This window comes from Solea solea, chromosome 2 (genome assembly GCF_958295425.1).
Source record: "Solea solea chromosome 2, fSolSol10.1, whole genome shotgun sequence".
NCBI classification, from domain to species: Eukaryota; Metazoa; Chordata; class Actinopteri; order Pleuronectiformes; family Soleidae; genus Solea; species Solea solea.
Window position 1 is genome coordinate 21,553,172 of NC_081135.1, and position 18,304 is coordinate 21,571,475.

At 41.2% G+C, this 18,304-nt stretch overlaps 1 protein-coding gene across 1 annotated transcript in view; it reads left to right on the forward strand.

The window, feature by feature from the left end:
* The window catches only part of klf7b (Kruppel like factor 7b), a 60,517-nt gene extending 44,834 nt beyond the window's left edge, over nt 1-15,683 (forward strand). Inside the window, exons 3-4 of the mRNA XM_058621502.1 lie at nt 2,517-2,640; nt 7,489-15,683. Coding sequence (XP_058477485.1) covers nt 2,517-2,640; nt 7,489-7,540 — 176 coding nt within the window. The 3' untranslated portion in view covers nt 7,541-15,683. The remainder of the gene's footprint in view (nt 1-2,516; nt 2,641-7,488) is intronic.
* Nucleotides 15,684-18,304: the final 2,621 nt, after the last annotated feature.

Consider the following 18,304-nt stretch of genomic DNA (forward strand, 5'->3'; position numbering starts at 1 on the left):
CTGCACCTGTGAAGGTGCACTTTCTTTTGGTTGCGTTGTTCTGGCACGATGATTAAATTAGAGCTCAGAAACTTCATCTCATGCTCGGTATTCTTGTTAGTATGTGATGGAGAAATTCTGCCCTGCGGTATGACTGAAGACGTATGGGTGAAAAGAAAGGGAAATGGGATGCTGCATCTGTAGATTGGATTTAAGTTCCTTGGCTTCAATTTGTGAGTCGAGATATTTGCATCAAAATCACACGATGAGAGAAGCAGCAGAAACGTCTGCACTTCCGTACTTCTCGACAATAAGTTCTTCCAAAATAGTGAATAACGAGAAATAATCAAAGACATATGACAACAGAAGCGATGATTATAAATACATGTGTTTCTCTGCGCAGTGAGATGGCCACCGCATTGTTAATCCCTTCAACAATGTTTGGATTGGATTGTTTGCTTTTCCAAATCAGTAAATGAAACAAAACAAAAATACTGAACACAAAAGTATGAAACCAGGTTGTACCGATGAGTTGTTTTTTTTAACTCTTTTTAACCTTGCATTACAGCGACAGGGCAAAATGGCAGATGACCTTGGCAGAGAAGAGAAATCTTATTGTGGATGTTGAAGGTGCAAATTACAAAGGCCCGTAGTAAAAGATGTACTTGTGAACGTATGCTATCCTATATTGCTTCCTAATCTGTTTCCACCATATGGGGAAATGCCTCAGTTTGCACATTAGCTCCACTTTGCTTTGGACTGGTTCGAGTTTGTGTCTGTCTCCTTACAAAGATTGGTGTGTGCTGTGATGGGAGTGGAGGTGCTGCCGGGACATCTGGCTAACTGACTGTAAGCTGCTGTATTAGTCCCCATTAAGAGTCATTAAGATCCCAATTATAGCTGCGACCCCCCCAGTTCTCCCTCTCTCTCATACACACACACACACACACACACACAGTAAGTGGCACAATCTTGAGGTCAGCAGATAGTTTTTGGCCACATTTTTTAACCACAGTTGTGAAAGCTCTGTGGGTCTTTTTCCTCTCTATTATTGTTTTTTAACTGTTAATAAGTGCCAATTTTTTCTAAATTAGACCAGTGAGTTGAGGCAGCATGGTTTGCTTCCAACACAATGCAAGGTCACATTGACAGATCATTAGAAACAATAGAGTTGGGAATACTTTGCTATAAAGTGTATGAAGAAGGGAAGAAACCCTGAGAATGACGAAACTCCAGCATGAGCAAAGAATAGCGTCATTGTCGGACTGAATGTTTTTCAGCGCACAGCCTTCAAGGTTCTAGATCATTTTGAAGCAAAAGTGAGGTTAAAGGATACAATGATCAGTATGACTGCACCAACTTTTCAGAGTTATAAAATCGGTGCTGTAGGTCACTTTGCACTGTTTTTGATAAGTTGTAAAAGTAGACTCCCTGGACGACGTTCCATCTTCTTCCTGGTACATGCAGCAGCACGTGTGCACCAACACAGTCCCTTGTTGGGGACAAGAAACGACACAGAAAAGAGACAGAAATATATTTGTGCATGGAAAACTAATGTTTTATTGTAGTGTGAAATATAATCCAAAAAGTGCTTGTTAGTGTGCTGTTCTCCTGTTATAAATCAAGTACCCGTGACATGCTAAATAGCTTGGGGCATTGTTGTTGCACCACTGTGCCAGCAGTTGGAGGTGCAGTCACAGAGCTGGATCAAAGTCCGTGTTAAAGGGCGACACAGATGCCAACTTTGCTGAGTTACGCATCACAGCTCTGCCTCCACAGTGGCAGCAGACTCTTTAAAATCAAACGCTGTGCCGTCTTGTTTGTTTCAGTGTAAACAAGGCAGTGCAGCGAGGAGTCCTCTTATCAGTAACATCGGAGGATCTCTCTATGAAAGCAGCTGCAGAAAAGCACACTCTCATACAGGCATTTACACAGTCAGACATCATCGAGTCCCTTCTGAAGGCAGTCTACACATTATACACACACACACACACACCTCTAACCAAGAGACACACACACACACACACAGCTGGAAGGCTTTCTATCACAGAGAGATAACTACAGGCTGAGAACAATAGACCATCTCTTCTCCCATCTGGTGAACTGGGGGATGAAACTTCATTTACATTTCAGATCCCACCACCTCAGGGTGTGTGTGTGTGTGTGTGTGTGTGTGTGTGTGTGTGTGTGTGTGTGTGTGTGTGCAGGCAAGGGGGGGGCAGAGGGTTAATGATGGAGGTGAACAAAACGAGATTAATTTCAGGGTGAATTTGGGATTATGAATTAACACGCCGCAGTGCTGAAAGAATTCATTTACAGTTAATTGAGTGTATTGGCTCATTGAAATGGCTGTGGTGTTAAGACAGGTCTGCCTGCCTGGCCCCTGAGTGTGTGCGTGTGTGTATGTGCATGTGTTTGGCTTCGGAAAAAGCCAGGGGTGGTAACCTAAATTAGTGAACAGCTGTAGTTCAGACATGTGAAATTAGATGTAGAAATGAGAATAAAACGCTTTCTCTCTTTCTCTCTCTCTCTCTCAGGTGAGAAGCCCTACAAGTGCTCATGGGAGGGCTGCGAATGGCGTTTTGCCCGCAGTGACGAGTTGACACGACACTACCGCAAACACACCGGAGCGAAGCCATTCAAGTGCAACCACTGCGACAGGTAAACACTCTGATGCATGAAAAAATGACAAAGGCAATGACAAACATGCAGCACACTTTACACACTTAATATTTGCAGGACACCGGCGTCCTTCATCTGTCAAGGCCAGTGTTCAAACTGCGCCTGCCGACAAGTAGAGCCACAGAAGAGATTGTTACCGAGGAATGGGGCTCAGTGTATCTTTCTGTTCATTAGGAATGCCACTAACAAGAGGTTTTTTTTCCACATTTTTTACATGGGAAAAGCACAATCATAAAATCTGTGACAGCTAGAGCCATATAGCTCTTTGGTATCTGTGCAACAAAAACATTACTTGGAACACCTGTGCTTTTTCTACTATAATAAGTTAGAATATCCACTTATTAAATAGTTTATTTCATTTGGCTAATATCGATGGATACATTACCTCAAAGACGACGATGACACTGTCCAAGCAGCCTGAAAAACAGAAACAGATTTATAGAATTGAGAAAAGCAGCAAAATCCTCAGTTATGAAAAAGCTGTAACTACGAGGTTTCTTCAATATTTTCAACAATGTAATTATTATTTATAGAAGTTTTTCTGCAGGGCCTCCCTTTGGCAGATCACAGACTCAGATATGAATATCTGGAGTTGGGTTTTTTTTTTGGTGCACTGCAATGCAGGTTGAATTCAATTTAAATGAAAAGATTGCAAACTGTTTGACGTGTGAATACAGCTCAGACATCTGATTTCAGGCAAACTCTATATTGTTACGTATAGAGAACTATACACAATGTATAATAAATGTATGAGAAATTCAGACACTTCTGGTCTTATAGCTGCTGGTAAATAAGTTCATTAAAAGCAGTGACTCATTTTCTGTTATGACAGTCAATGTGTCAGAAAAAGAAAAGTTACAGTCTTTATCTTATGTATTTGACTAAGCTAGTTCCCACTAAGACAACACATAAGTCCTTGCAAACAACTTTTCTTTGCATAACTCTTCCTTTTGAACACAGTGAACTTAACAGTAGTTGGCAACAGTACCGCAGTATCACAGATATATATATATTTCTTCTGTAAAAACTCCCCCTTCTACATCGCTTGGCAATTCATTCAAAACAGCAGGGAGTCGCACAGAGGCCCAACCAATGATAAATAAAACAAAACTCTTTCTTTCAGCCATGCTCCGCACATATCTCACAAGGGCTTCACAGACAATGCAATTATGTTACAACAACATTTCATATGCAGACATCAAATCCCTTAAAAAACAGATTAAATAAACATGCCACAAATGAGGATGTGAGGAGTTTTTATATATATATATATATATATATTATATTCCTCCTTCAGCATTTGTGCACAGGGATGAGCTCAGGTGGGTTCGCATCCGTCAGGATGATTAAGGTTCGAGACGGTGGCTTTGTGATGGAGAAAGTTATTATCGGTAAATGATGCAAATTCATTAGGGGATGTAAATGCACTGGAAAAATGAGTTGCTTTCATGTCATGTTATCTTTTCATCACTGGTGAAAGATTGTTACTCATCAATCACAGCATTTTGTCACTGATTCACCTCTGAGGCAGTTTGACCTTGGTGCAGAAAAAAAGGAGATGAGGCCGTGTGCAGTTGAAATAAAATCAAACTGAATCTTGTGACAAAAGCCAGAGAGTCACATCATCTCTGCCCTTTATACTGTCAACGTGTGTGTGTGTATGTGTGTGTGCACCGATTCATGCCCCTGTACTGCCAGTTAAATGGATTCTGGCTATATTGGCAGACTGGTTTCAACTAATTGAGTGGCACCAGATGCCAGCTCCACTTTAACATACACTGTTTGTGTGTGGTTCAGATTGGTACACACACTCTCACACACACACACACACACACAAACACATGCCCTAGAGACAGTGTAATTGGCTGTTGTAGGTTCCCTCTAGTTTAGGTTTAAGATATTAAACCCTCCAGAAACCTGCTGGAAGCTTCTAATCCTGGCTGAGAGCTGGGACTGTATTAGCTCCTTTCTGGCACACACTCACACACACTTAGTATGCACTCACTTGCGTGCACAGTATGCAGAAATCCGGAGTGAAATACTGACTCACATTTACATGCTTCAAAGTCAGCACGAAGTTGGGGCGAAGAGGTTTTCCGTGTCCACAGCTTCTGAGATCACAGTCCCGATCGATAAAGACGGAGGACGTGACTCTACTTCCTGTTCTGCTGTCATGTCCGGTCATGTTTAAGCACACGTCTGTGGTTTGGATGCCAATGAAACTGATTTCTAACCTCAAAATATAAGGTAAATGCTAATGTGCTTAACACAGCCATGATACGCCTCATTTTTTACAGTAGCACACACACACACACACCCACACACACACACACACATACACACATCTGTGGTGGGTGGAGCTCAGAAATTATTAACATGAGAATGGCAAAAAGTGGCAACCATGGAGAGGTTAACATTAGATAGACTGTTCAATCTGACAGTGTATCTCCTGGGGGAACACACACACACACACACACACACACACACACACACACACACACGCGTGCACACACACACGCACGCATGCGCACGCACACACATGGCAGTCTGTCATTAATCCTGCCTAATCAAGCGGGGACCCCCTGATGTTTTCATGTAGCTGGAAGGAGGAGGACAGAAAATAAGTGAATGGGAGAAGGGAGAGTTTAGAGGAGGAGAAGAGGAAATCGAAAAGGAGGAGAGTGTGTGTGTGTGTGTGTGTGTGTTGGATTGGGGGGGGGGGGACCAGCTGGTGTGGCTGGTCGGCCCCCCAACAGTGACACAGTAACTGGCATGGCCATCTGTCCAGCTACACTCACACACAGATAAGTGAAGGTGCATTGAAGGTACCACATGGTCAGCGAAGGGCTGAGGGAAAACACTCCGCTACAGACATCAGAGCAAAGTTCGACTGCACGCCCGCGCCATGTTGAAATTGAAATCCACAGATTTACGTACGTGTTCAGATTAGGAGACGGTCAGTGTTGGGATTTAAACAACAATGAATGTTCCCTAGGAGTTTTTAGTTACATACACTGTAATTGTAGCTTCTTATTCATCCTTTTATTCAAGGAGAAGATACAAATTGCTCTGTGTACTAGTGAATGCCTTTATTTTCTGGTTAGCCAATCGCAGTCAGTCAGGTGAATATCAGCTCGTAAAAAAGTTCACCTGAAAAATAAGTTTATCAGACCAAAATACTCACAGATCAGTTTGCATTTCAGTTGAGTTTTTTTAAGGATAATTTCTTGCTTGTTTAATGCAAAGTTGGACCCTAATTACTGTGCCACAAATCCGCTTTCCTGCTGCTTCTAAAGAGCGACATTAAGAGAGTGATTCACAGTAAAACCACGAGCTAAAGAGAGACATCAGATTCTCCTGCAGCGTGACAAACTTTCTATCGTACTTCTGAGTGTTTTGGGTCCGTCTGCTCGTATCTGGATAGACCGACAGCCTGTCTCATTGCTCACAAACACAGAGAATGGCCATAATTAATAATGAATCAAGCCTCTGGCAAAATTGAATTTTTAATTTGTTTCTCCCACATTTTGTTTTGCCGCTCCTTCATCAGTCATATCATTCATGATTCATTTTATTGTGCATGTTTAGCATTAATATCTTCACAATGGTGTAATTAAATTAAAATACTCAATTATAAAGACATGACATGATTCTGTGAATCTTAAATTATGCATCGCCAGCACCTGGTTTTATGTTTTATTCTGATAGCAGGTGCAGTCTTGGCTGAGTTAAATGGTCCAGGATCAGACTGCACTGCCAGCCTGTCTGCATTAGTGTCCATGTTCACAATTCATATCTAATTAGTTTCCACAGGAGTATCTTATCTGAGCTGAGGAAAGGACTGCAGTGCTGGTCTGGCTGTGATTTATGGTTTAGTTGTATTCAGGTATTGAATCGGTCCGTGTTTGTGTTTTTAAACACTGTTAAACACTTTTTTTTTGAGGAAAAGGAGAGGATCTTTATAGCAAAATTGCGCAGGTCAAAAGGAAAGGTTGATCAGAGCTGCTTTGAACATTAGCCGTGTCTTGTTTGCCGATCTCACGTTATGTCTGTCCCTGAGGTTTGTTGACTGATGCCTTCCCACTCTCGCTGTCCCAATCAGGCTTAACACCAAGGGTGACTTTGCAGCTCTGGCCCTTAGGAATCATTTTTTCCACCGGCTTCTATCAACAATCAATAAAATAAATAAGTAGCATCAGCAGCAATAATCTTTCCACTATCAAATTATACACATTTGACCTAAGGGTAACTTGAAGGCACTCATTTTTGATATTGTGAGAATATTTGCGAGACATTGTGAGACACTGATAATAGAACACCAGCTAGTTACCTTATGTGGTTAACGCCAGCTGCAGGTTCCCACCTTGGGCCCAGCAGTGTGCTGTGTTCACAGAGACAATGTTTAGGGTGGAGAAGTGTGGAGCATTTCTAGTGGGAGGTTTAAGGGACATGAGATTATGGAGAGTTCCCATTAAAAATACACAGAGCCAGCAGGGATTTAAAGAGTGTGGCACCACTAATACTGCACACAGAGCCTGTGGCACTAATCAGCAACACTTGCCAACATGACATGCTATGGCTGTTTTCTGTGCAAAGTCCTGGTAACATGTGATTAATTTGTGCCTTTGCACTCGTTTGTCAGTTTTACGCCTTTCAATGTATGTAAGTTGTTACGGTTTATTCTATTATTTTTAATTTCCGCTGCACGAGGCAGCTTTATGTTTTCTATTTGTCTTCTTTTATGTCATTCTCATGCAATTTCTTGCATATGTTGGATCATGGATTTAATTCCGCTGCCATTATCTCCTTGTTTTTTTTTTTCTGCAGGTGTTTCTCTCGTTCGGACCACCTGGCCCTGCACATGAAGAGGCACATCTGAGGGTGAAAAGAGAACGAGCTGGAGAGAGGAAGAAGCAGGGGGAGGAAGAGGAGGAGGAGGAGGAGGAGAAAGAGGAAGAAGGAGGGATGGGCAGTCTAGCCACCAACAGCCCGCCTCATTCACCCAGTCCAAAAACAAGTCAGCAGCCATAATGCACGTCCATCTGAAAGGGCCATAAAGATCAGACGGAATGACGGCCCTCCCATGGAAGGCGGTGATTGGAGGAAAATGAGGAGTAGATAGATTGTTGTTTTTCTTAAAAATTACACATTCACACTCTCGCAGTAGTAAACAGTCAATGCACTTGTCTTTTAACGCATCATCCCGGTGACCCCCGGCTGCTGTCATGTGGCTCCGGGGGATTGGACACTGCCAAATCAACGTACACTTAACTCGCTTGACAAAACATAACACACCACCTTTTTTTCTTTCTCTGTTTTCAACGTGTTTAGTCACTTTGGGTGAGGAGGTAGTTTAGTGGAGTAACTTTAAATATCCGTATAGTCAGTCGTTAGTGCTTTACCAGCTTCTGAAATCAAATACTCAGCTTTTTTTCATTGTTTTTGTAATGTTTTCATACTCGGAAAATATCAGAAATCATCATCTGCTGCAGTCAGCTTCAGTAATTTACGTGAAGAAAACAACAATGGCAAATCTGCAGGAGAGAGACTGTACAGATTGACTTCTAGCATGGCTGACAATCGAACCCAGGGCTCGGTTGCTGGGTGTTTTGGTGCACCCATGGGACCTCGGTCAGCGGGTGCTACGGCAACTCTCAGGCTCTCCTCCAGTGGGTGTTTGCATCTCACCTTCACCGAGACGCCTGCGGCCTCCACTGGCTATCTGACAGAAATGCGCAGCGACACTTTCTTCCCTTTTTTATCTACTAAGAGGACAATACTTGTTTTTTTTTGTTATTACAAAGAATGATACTTTGTTTTTCTTCTCTCTTGGAGAAAATGTCTTAAAACTCATTGAATTGTTAGAGAGAGAACACTGAAAAATCCACGATGACTTCAGCGGAATGTGTGGGATGAGAAGGAGAGCGTTGTTGGTCTTTTAATCCCCATGTGAACTGACTTTGCTTCTGCAAGTCTGTAAGAAACCAGAGAATGAACAAAAAGCAGAATCATACCAACTCTCAGAAAACGGATTTGTGTTTTTTTGGACAAAACAAAAGCGGAGAGCAGAGAGGTCTTCAGTTTCTTGTGCTGCTCCTGCTGCCCCGCGATTCACTGGAGCTGAAAAACAGGACCCTGCTTTACCCTCCATGGACTCGCACACTATCAGAGTCAGACGGAGGACTTGCTTAAGAAACTTGGTTTGTTGTCTTGTTTTCTCTTTGCTTCTTGTTGATTCTGAAGTCATCCTGGAGCGCTTTCACAGACTAGTACTGCTCGCCAAGAAAGGAGGCTAAAGAGTGGCTTTGAGGTTTTTCTCATGGGACTGAAGATGCCAACTAACCTCTGTGTGGTGGTACTGAACAGACGGTCATACTGGCCTGGTCAAATTTGCCTGTTTCGTATCCATTGACAGCACTGATTTTTTTAATATATATTATCTGTGCTTTTTTTTCTACGGCAAAAAATATGGAAAAAGAAGAAAAAGAAGAAAAAAAAATCAAAAAAAGGCTTGAAAAAATACATAACAAAAACAATTCAGTTTTGCTCTACACGTTGCATACAAAGCAAACACAAACACACACACACACACACACACACACACTGCAGTTTCTTTGCTTGCGGCTCTTCGTGAGATAAGACTAATAAGATTTAGGGAAAGAATTAATAAACTAATGAACAAAGTCAGAAAACAAAACACTGCATGGCAGGCTTTATTGCAAATGCACACACACACACCAGCTCACGAGGACACGCACACACATGCACACTCTTCCAGGAATTATATGTTCTGCTCCCAAATCTTTTTTCACAGTAGGAAATTAGTGACTGTTGTTTAGTAGAAGAGTATCTTAGCTCTCAGCTGGAGGTAACAAACGCTTTCAAATCCTTTGAAGTGAGAAATCAGCTTGTTCTCACTTCCAACAATCACCCACATACCCCTCGCTACAGTTTGTGCCTCTCATTTAATCAGCATTTTTCACTCCCCACTCTGGTTACATTGTTGGTGACAATGAGCCATTGGTTTCAGTATAAACGAAAACAATTTCTCGTGGCATGAGCGTACAGAAAATGTTTAGAATCGTCACAAACGCTTCTGTCAAAATGAAAACCAGCATTCTCACACCCACTTTTTACTCCTGGAAAAGTCCCACAAAAAAATGAGTGACGCCTTTAGGGGAATGGTGGTAATAGCCATTTCTCTCCCTTTCTTTTTAACGTGTGTCGTTAAAATCATCACTGCACATTTTAAATTCCACTCCACTAATCAACAGTTGGCACAAATAAACATGACACGGGATTCCAGATATTTCTGCCCAGCCAGACGCGTCAGCTGGCGCGCTCGCTAACATGTGGCGTTGCGCGGAACAACGTTAGACCCATGTTTGATGAAAACAATGGCTTAGTTCTGTGACCTGAATGCAATTATTTGACTTGAAAATGTCGAATATAAGAAATGATACATGATGAGAGGCAGAAACTGGTGCGACCACATCCCCCACCACTTTTTTCGTTTCTTTTGCTTTGCGGTTGCACAAGAAATACACCTGCCTTGCATTTAGGGCATTAACAATACCGCCAACATCGGTAGTAAAAGTCAGTATGTTTCCATGCACAGTTAAGTCGACGACACCGTTTGATTGGACTTCTGTTTTTGTCCCAGTGTACAGGGAATCAGTTTACTGAATGAACCTCCATCATAATAGGTGACAGTATTCCCCCTTTTCAGCTTGTTAGTAGTAGACACTTACTGGTTGACCTGTTAGGGCTCAGAAGACAACGGTTAGAGTTAGCATGTCCAGTGCCATGTAGGGTTGTTTTTACCATCCATAAACTTCAAGCTATTTCAATCTTGAAGCTGGCAGAGCATAAATTTGGTCTCTTTGTCAGTCCAAAAATGTACAACTCTGGATTTGGCTATGTTTATCTTGCTGTTTTCGTCTTCTTCTGTGTACCCGGCTTCTGCTATTATTTCCGGGTCAAAGCCAGGAGGTGGTAACTGCGGAGCACGCGCTCCTTATCGCATGATCTGCGTTTGAGAAATTCGATTTAGTATCATTTCAGTCCGACTAACATGTATTTTAAAAGTCCAATTTTAGTCCGACTAACACAATAACTTAATGTAAACATACTGATGGACTACCATTTGCCAACCACCACTTGTACCGTTGTGCCCTGTCACTCAAAGTCCAATGCTCGGTGCTGCTCACTGGTTTCACATCCCTCGTGTCCCGTCATCACGCCATTTGGGCATTCATTGGGAGAAACAGTGAAAACATTCCCCTTTAGGTGGGGGGTTCATAATGCAGCTTTGAACAATCACTATCAAAAACCTCCAGCTTGGAACTTCATCTTCATGGTCAGGAGAGATCAGTGGGAGATCACCTCCATATGAGGCCTCCGTATCCAGCAGCAGCTCTCGCTGCTTCCTCGTTTTCTGCAAAATACAACATACATCGACACAACATTTCAGATGAAACCAGTGTTATTTTTCATTTCATGTCACTGTTACTGGTTTGGGTGAATCCGTATCAATGGTTGTTTGGCAAAGTCATGCCAAAAAAAAAAATGTCGAGACATGCAAAAGGGAAAGAAGAAGAAGCCCTCGTATAAAGATGTACAATCAGAGCGGCATAGAGATCGTAGCACTTTTCTGAGGCTTTTAATGACGTGAATGTGTATGTGTGTGTATGTGATGTGTCCCATTTCGGCAAACTGTGTGAGGGAGGCAGTGATTCAGCAAACTTGTTTTCAAACTGATGAACATGTGTGCAACCACGTGGGAGAATTGGTGGTGGATGTATTTGCTCTTGGAAAATACTTTTAATCAAAGAACTTGGCCCACGGTGTTTTAATTAGGATTTTTGCGCTGACCCTTCATTCATTCATGTATTTGTAAAAGTCGCGGAGCTCGTCGACATCAGTCAATAAGATGCAAAGTTGCACTTAATATTAAAGCACGTTAAAAGCAGACAAGTTAATTGAAATTTAAGAGACACTAATGGCTCATTATACTATATCATTTATTTTTCTCCTTCCCGTAAATATCAGGATTATTTAGTGTTTGTTCTGGTCGTTAAAGAACTGGCGAAATAACAATAATGATGATACTACGACAAATATTCTAATTTAACTCTTAATCTTAAAATGATCATTTGCAGCACTGCAGTTTAATTATTAAAGGAAGCCAGATGCAGAATCAGCAGCTCATTTGCATTTTGTAGTCATTGGTTCTCACACATTTTTTTAAACGACTCATTTTATAAGCTGCTAATTCCCTGAGAGGACCTGATTTACAGACAAGAGGCGCTATCTTGCAGCTGGAATTCAACATTTACATACACAGTGACTGAAAACCATTTTAATTGAGCTGATCATTTAAAATAATCATCCTATTTCAAAATATGATGAGCTTCAAAAAGTTGTTGTTTCTCGGGAATGGATACATTGAGAAACGATGTAAAAGTACAGCGTTGGTGGATATTTTATTTTATTGTGGAGCATAAATTCAATGCTGTGTTAAAATCTGCTCTTTAATTAAATTCCATCATGTCATGTGACAGATGCGAGAGTCACTTCTCATACGAATTTACATTCGGTTCCCCCCATGTCTCTCGGCTTGTTGGAGCAGATTTTCTGTCACTGTGTTGCTCCAGGTCTCCCACCGTCTCTCAGACTCCTCCGGGCACAGCATGCTTCCGTCTCACTGCTCTGATTAGCATTAAGCACTGTACCAGGTCCTGCTCTCTAGTTGCAGTTCAGTTAATGAGATGGCTCTGGGTCACAGGGAAACTGAGCAGCGACCAGACTGACGCGAGCGGCCTGTACCCAGTGGACAGAGTTGATATAGGAAAAAAAATAGAAGATCCTGTTAGCACACAGAAATGCCAGGAGACAGTGAGAGGTTTAACTATGTGAACAAACTCATTAACAATTTGCCCATTAGTAAAACTGCATTTTAACTGTTACAGATAAAATAAAGTCCCTTCAGCTATTCAGTTCACCCTGTGTCCTCCAACCCTCCCTCTTCCTACCCAATTTAAGTGCCATTCATCATTTCCCCCCATCCTGACCCCATCTGTCCCTCTCTGTCCACAGCAGTTGTCCATGCACTATCAGCTGCAGGAATGCTGAATGCACACTTTACACATTTTGCCCAAAGATTTGCATATTTGCAAGTTAACTGCTGTGAATGTAGTGGAAGTAGAGGAATGAGCCGAAAGGCAGTGCTAGGAAAATTTGTGATGGATGGAAGCAGGAAGGAGAGGGACTCTTTCTTTTTCACACACGCGTCCCACTAAATTACCGGTATGCTCCTAATCTTCATGCTTGGTATCATTTTCATTCTCCTGTCCACTGTCAGCTGGAGCCAAACTCATTGTTCACAAATGTAAAATAACGTTCTCGTTGTCTTATAGGGGGCGCACTATAGTGGCGCCAGCAGCTTAAGCAGGAATGAAGTAGCTTTAGTTTAAGTTAGCTTCTTAGCACACTGCAAATAGCACTATCATGTCTCATATTTCAAAAAGAGTGAAAAAGTGGACTGGAGACTTTGGAAATGTTTAATCGCCAACATCGAATGAGTTCACCATTCCTTTAAATCAATTGGTCAAGAGAGATGTACTAAAGGAGCTTTCACACTGGCAGGTTTGTTCAAATGTGGGAAGAGGTCTTTTACAAATTTGGTAAAAAAAAATTATATTTCTGCAATCTGAAATCTGCTCCAGTTTCTTTCTCTGGTGGTTGGTACCCCGAAAGACAAAACTTGCCATGATGACAAAGTAGAGAAGCAAAACACTCTCTACCAGTAGGATCACAGTGGTCCATGTTTTTGTTTTTGGATCTCACATTGGGTCACAAAAATTCCTAAAAAGAATCTTATTGAGGAAAGAGATGTGCAAACGTGACACAGTTCAAGGGCTTGTTTGTTTGACAAAACGTGTGATTTATGACCTGAAATGGTTCCTCACAAACCCAGTGTGAAAACAGCCTGTCGACATCATTTTGTGACAAAATACATTCTCCACAGTTTTCCACCATGTCACCCTGAAGAAGGATTGTTACTACTGGCAGCTTTTGTAAATAGCTCGAGATCGTACAGACTGCTCTGTGTGAATTTAACTGTATATGTGGCGACAGCACTGTCTCAGACATTTCAGCATTTCTTATAGATTTCTTTTAGCTCTTGCATTCATTGCACTACATGATCATACTTAGCTTTTGCACTCTCCTTGTCCGCTCACTGTTAGCATAGTCTGTTGGAGCACTCTGTCAAATATCCACTTAACATGCGTTGCACATCCTGGATGCACTTTGCCACCAAGAACCATTTACAATATAGGTCCAATCGCGAAACATCAGACTGACATATCCACTCCCAATGCAATGCCTTTTCATCACTATCAGTCTGGGGGAATATGTTGTACTTTAGTCCTGCTGTGACTCAGTAGACCTTTCTTGGTATCAGTCGCATCCCGGAGTGTGTGTCTGTCTGTAACTACTGTGTTTGTCCATCCTTGATGTGTCAGTGTATAAGAGATTCACAGACCTATACCCCTCTCCTTGTGTCTGTATGTTTCACCTCACCTTCACCACACCCTCTCTACCAAAATCCACAACTGTCAGAGCCCGCTGGGGCCCAACATGCGCATAGTCCTTAGATGTGTTCTCATGAGCTATGCTGCTTGGGCGCCCCAGGCAGTTCTAAGTTAAAACTGCAATAACGTCCCCACCTTGCCAGCGAAATGTCCTTGGTCAAATTGTTTAACTTAAGCTGACCCATTGTCAACGGTGCTTTTCCATCCCTGCCAGTTTATCTGCTCAGTTCGTCTCTGACGCGTGAACCTTTCTTTGCCCCATTGTTTCATTTGCCAGTATGAAAAGAGGATTGGTACCACAAAAAAAAATTCTGTTTGTCTTTGGTATCAAGCTAAGTCATTCAACGCATCCAATATCATATCAATCTTTGTCAGCTACTAAAATCACTGATGTTATCATGTGGTTTAATCGTATCAGTTCCTGCTACAAAAGCTACAGTAAATAATAGATACCTTGGAATGTTTTGTTTTTTTCCAACAAGCCTGAAATACATTTAATTATGTGTTGCAGTGTAATCATCTGTTCAGCTGCAATCTGTAATTTTCCTACTTCTACAATAAAAAAGAAAACCAATCTCCTCCACACAGGAAACAATTGCAATCAATTTACTGAAATGGATTGCCAAACAAAAGTTGCAACAAAACTGATACAATTTAAGTTAGGTTCTAGATTATTATTTATTTATATTTAAAAGACATCTATCACTTTAAATCCTGTTTGTCCGGGTGGCACAAAAGAATGATGAACCTGTATTAAATGTAATCAGCAGGAATGAGAGTCCACAATAATAAATATGACTTGGCGTCAACAGAAAAACTGACATTTTCAGTATCCACACAAAATCTGGTGGACACTCTGAATGGATTTTGGTGTCAATCCTCATATTTAAATAAAGTGACCAATCCTAGTGGAAAATGGTATTTTAGCACCATTACTTCGAGTGTGGGTCCGCAGTCAGCTGTTAAGCAATAGCAACTGTATGTTTTCTGGGATGAATAGACGTGTAGATCACTGACTTGTTTTGACATCATTCATAACATCTCTTGCACACGTGCTAGCGAGGCTCTGTAACCTTTAGTCCATAATCTGTCACTCTCTCACCCACCTTCCTCTCCTCTGTCACGGTCACATCTGTTACGTGCATTTTTTTTTTTTTTGTTATTGTTTGTTTGTTTTTTTTAATTATTATTTTGAGTTGGCTTTATTTTATTTTTTTTGCTGTACAAACTGTTTAAAATATTATTTGTATTATATGATGTTAGTATGGTAATGTTCTTTATTAAGGAAGAAGAAAAATTTATTTTTGTTACTGGTCTGTTTCATAATTCTTTTCTAAATTGGTATTGTAAGATATCTATGCAAGAACTGTTAAGTGGAGCATTTTTATTTAAGAATGTAATATGTGTAATAAATGGTAGAATCTGCTCATGGCTGTCTTCTATTCTGTTGTGTCGAATCTTATTTGGAAAAAAAAAACCTCTGTAAACCTGTATAATTCTTAACACACGTTAAAGCTGCAAACTTATGACTTATTAAAATATATTCTTTAATATTTTGCACATATAGAGTAAAGAAAGGCAATGCAGTGTAGAATGTTGTACAGTTAAGAAGGATTTACTGCCCCTTTGACAGCAATTGCACACCTCTCTAATGTGTGAAAGAACCTGTGATTAACATAACAGGGCATCACTGAGATCAATAAGTGTAATGTAATTACTGCACTCAAATTTTAATCTCTTATACTACTTATTACTGTCAAAAGTAACATTACTTTAAAGTACTGGAAATAATGCATTACCACCTCTTACAGAGCATGTAGATAAGTATTGCATGATTTTTATTTAAAGCTGTATTGAAATCTAAAGAATCTCCACTACAATCAAACCATTGCCATGGGTTAGGTTTCACACGCTCAGCTAACTGGCATTATCATTCTCAGTTGATGGATTCTTTGGTCACATACAGTAGCAATAAAGAAAACATGCCTATCAGACATTATGTGTTGTTTTGCCCAACAAACATTGTCGTCATTTTCATCTTCCTCTTATCCAAGTCGGGGTCGCGGAGGCAGCAGCCATAGCAAGGAAGCCCAGACAGCCCTCTATACCCAGCCACTTCTGCCAGCTCCTCTGGGAAGATCCCAAGGTGTTTCCAGGCCAGCCGAGATATATAATCCCTCCAGCGTGTCCTGGGTCCACCCTGAGGTCCCCTCCTGGAAGGACAGGCCCGAAAAACATTCCCCAGGGAGGTGTCCCGGAGACATCCTAACCAGAGGCCCGAACCACCTCAGCTGGCTTCTCTCGATGTGGAGCAGCAGCGGTTCTACTATGAGCCCCTCCCGGATGCACCCTGAGGAGGAAACTCTTCAATGATATTCACAAAGTTGCTGATTAATCGACTCAAAAATTGACAATGGAAATTTTGCATTTGAATGAATGGAAATTTAAGTTGATTTCTTGAACTAAAGTCAGAATATGTCCACTCGCTGAATAAATGGATGAATGAATGAATGAATGGGTTGGAGGTACATTTTTTTCTACACATTCTAGATGAATGAATTTATAGTTTTCTTCTTTCATCTTAATTGCTTCTCTTCACTTTTGACAGGCCTGCCTGAAACTCAGAATATAACCTTCTAAATGACTGAAATCACCCTTGTATGGACACCCAGGTGACTTTAATTATGAGTAACATGGTGGCACATTATTCCTGCTTAATGGCCATTTAAAGCAGATGGAAACACCCTGTCCAGCCATTGGTAAGAGCAACGAAGCACAGTACAAAGAAGCACCGTCACACTATATAACTATAACAAAACGGCTCATATTCTCAACACCGGGGGTAATTTAAGTCTTTATTACAAATTAGAACAATCTCATGAATATCTATGGCTCTCCCCTGCCTGTAAATGGCTTCTCCAAAGCTGCTGAGACTGTCCTGGTCTTTAATTAGAGCCAACTTGTCACCGTGTGAGATGACTTACAAACCAAGACATGCAGGCTAAATGGGGTAATCAAATAATTAATGGCTAATTGGGGATCAATTAGGTGAAGGAAAGGGAACTCATATGCATATCTGCTCTGTAAGTTTGTCCTCTCACATAGAAACTGCTAATTAACTAATTAAAAGGCACCAAATTGTGATTGTATTTCTCAGGAAGGACAGGCTTGATATTCATTTCTGTGATTTAAATCATCTTAACTGGTCTTGTGGCTTTTCTGTAAATAGAGACTTTGCATTCACATGTGTAAGCAGAGGACTATCTTTGTTCGTCAGCAGTGGGCTGTGTTGGCGAGAAACGTGAGGCCACAATGCTGATTAGTGTGGACATGTTGGTAAATGTTCACAGAAACAGCAGCCATCAGCTTTCTTTAAGAGCAGAAATAAACAAAAATGTGGTGGAGCTGCCCCAGAGCATATTCTATGGTTATCTCCCTGAAGGACCGGGTCAGCTCATTTGACTGACTCTTAGGCCACATTGTGCCCAACCACCTTTCTAATAGTCCTGAAATACTGCTTTGTCGAGACAGAGGAAAGCATCACAACTATGCACAGTATGCACACTCTAAAATGATTCATCCCTGGTGGCTATTCACTATATTTTCACCTCCTACTTGGCTGCAGGAGGAACATAGAAGATATGGTCTATGATCCCTACCCCTCCCTCAAAGAATGATGGGCAACTTTGCAATGTAAAGAATTGCTGCCAATGCTGGAGTAGCAAACTTTGCACTTAGGGGACCAGTATGAAAAGCTCTCTCTGAACTGGTCAGTGACTGGTCAGTAGTTCTCATTGCGGCCGTAAACAGAAGTGCAGAAGTGTCATTCTCTCTCAGATCACTTGACTTACATTGTGCTGAAATGTCATTACGGAATTATCAATAATGCCATAAAATAGCGTACTCTACAGCATACAGCATGCTGGACCTTTTGTATTGTATATTTCATACATGCAAGCTTCACTTTTGTATTGTATTGTCTCCTTTTGCCCATTCTTGAACTGTTTCCTACTTTATTCTGCTTTAATCATTATTGATCAAATTCC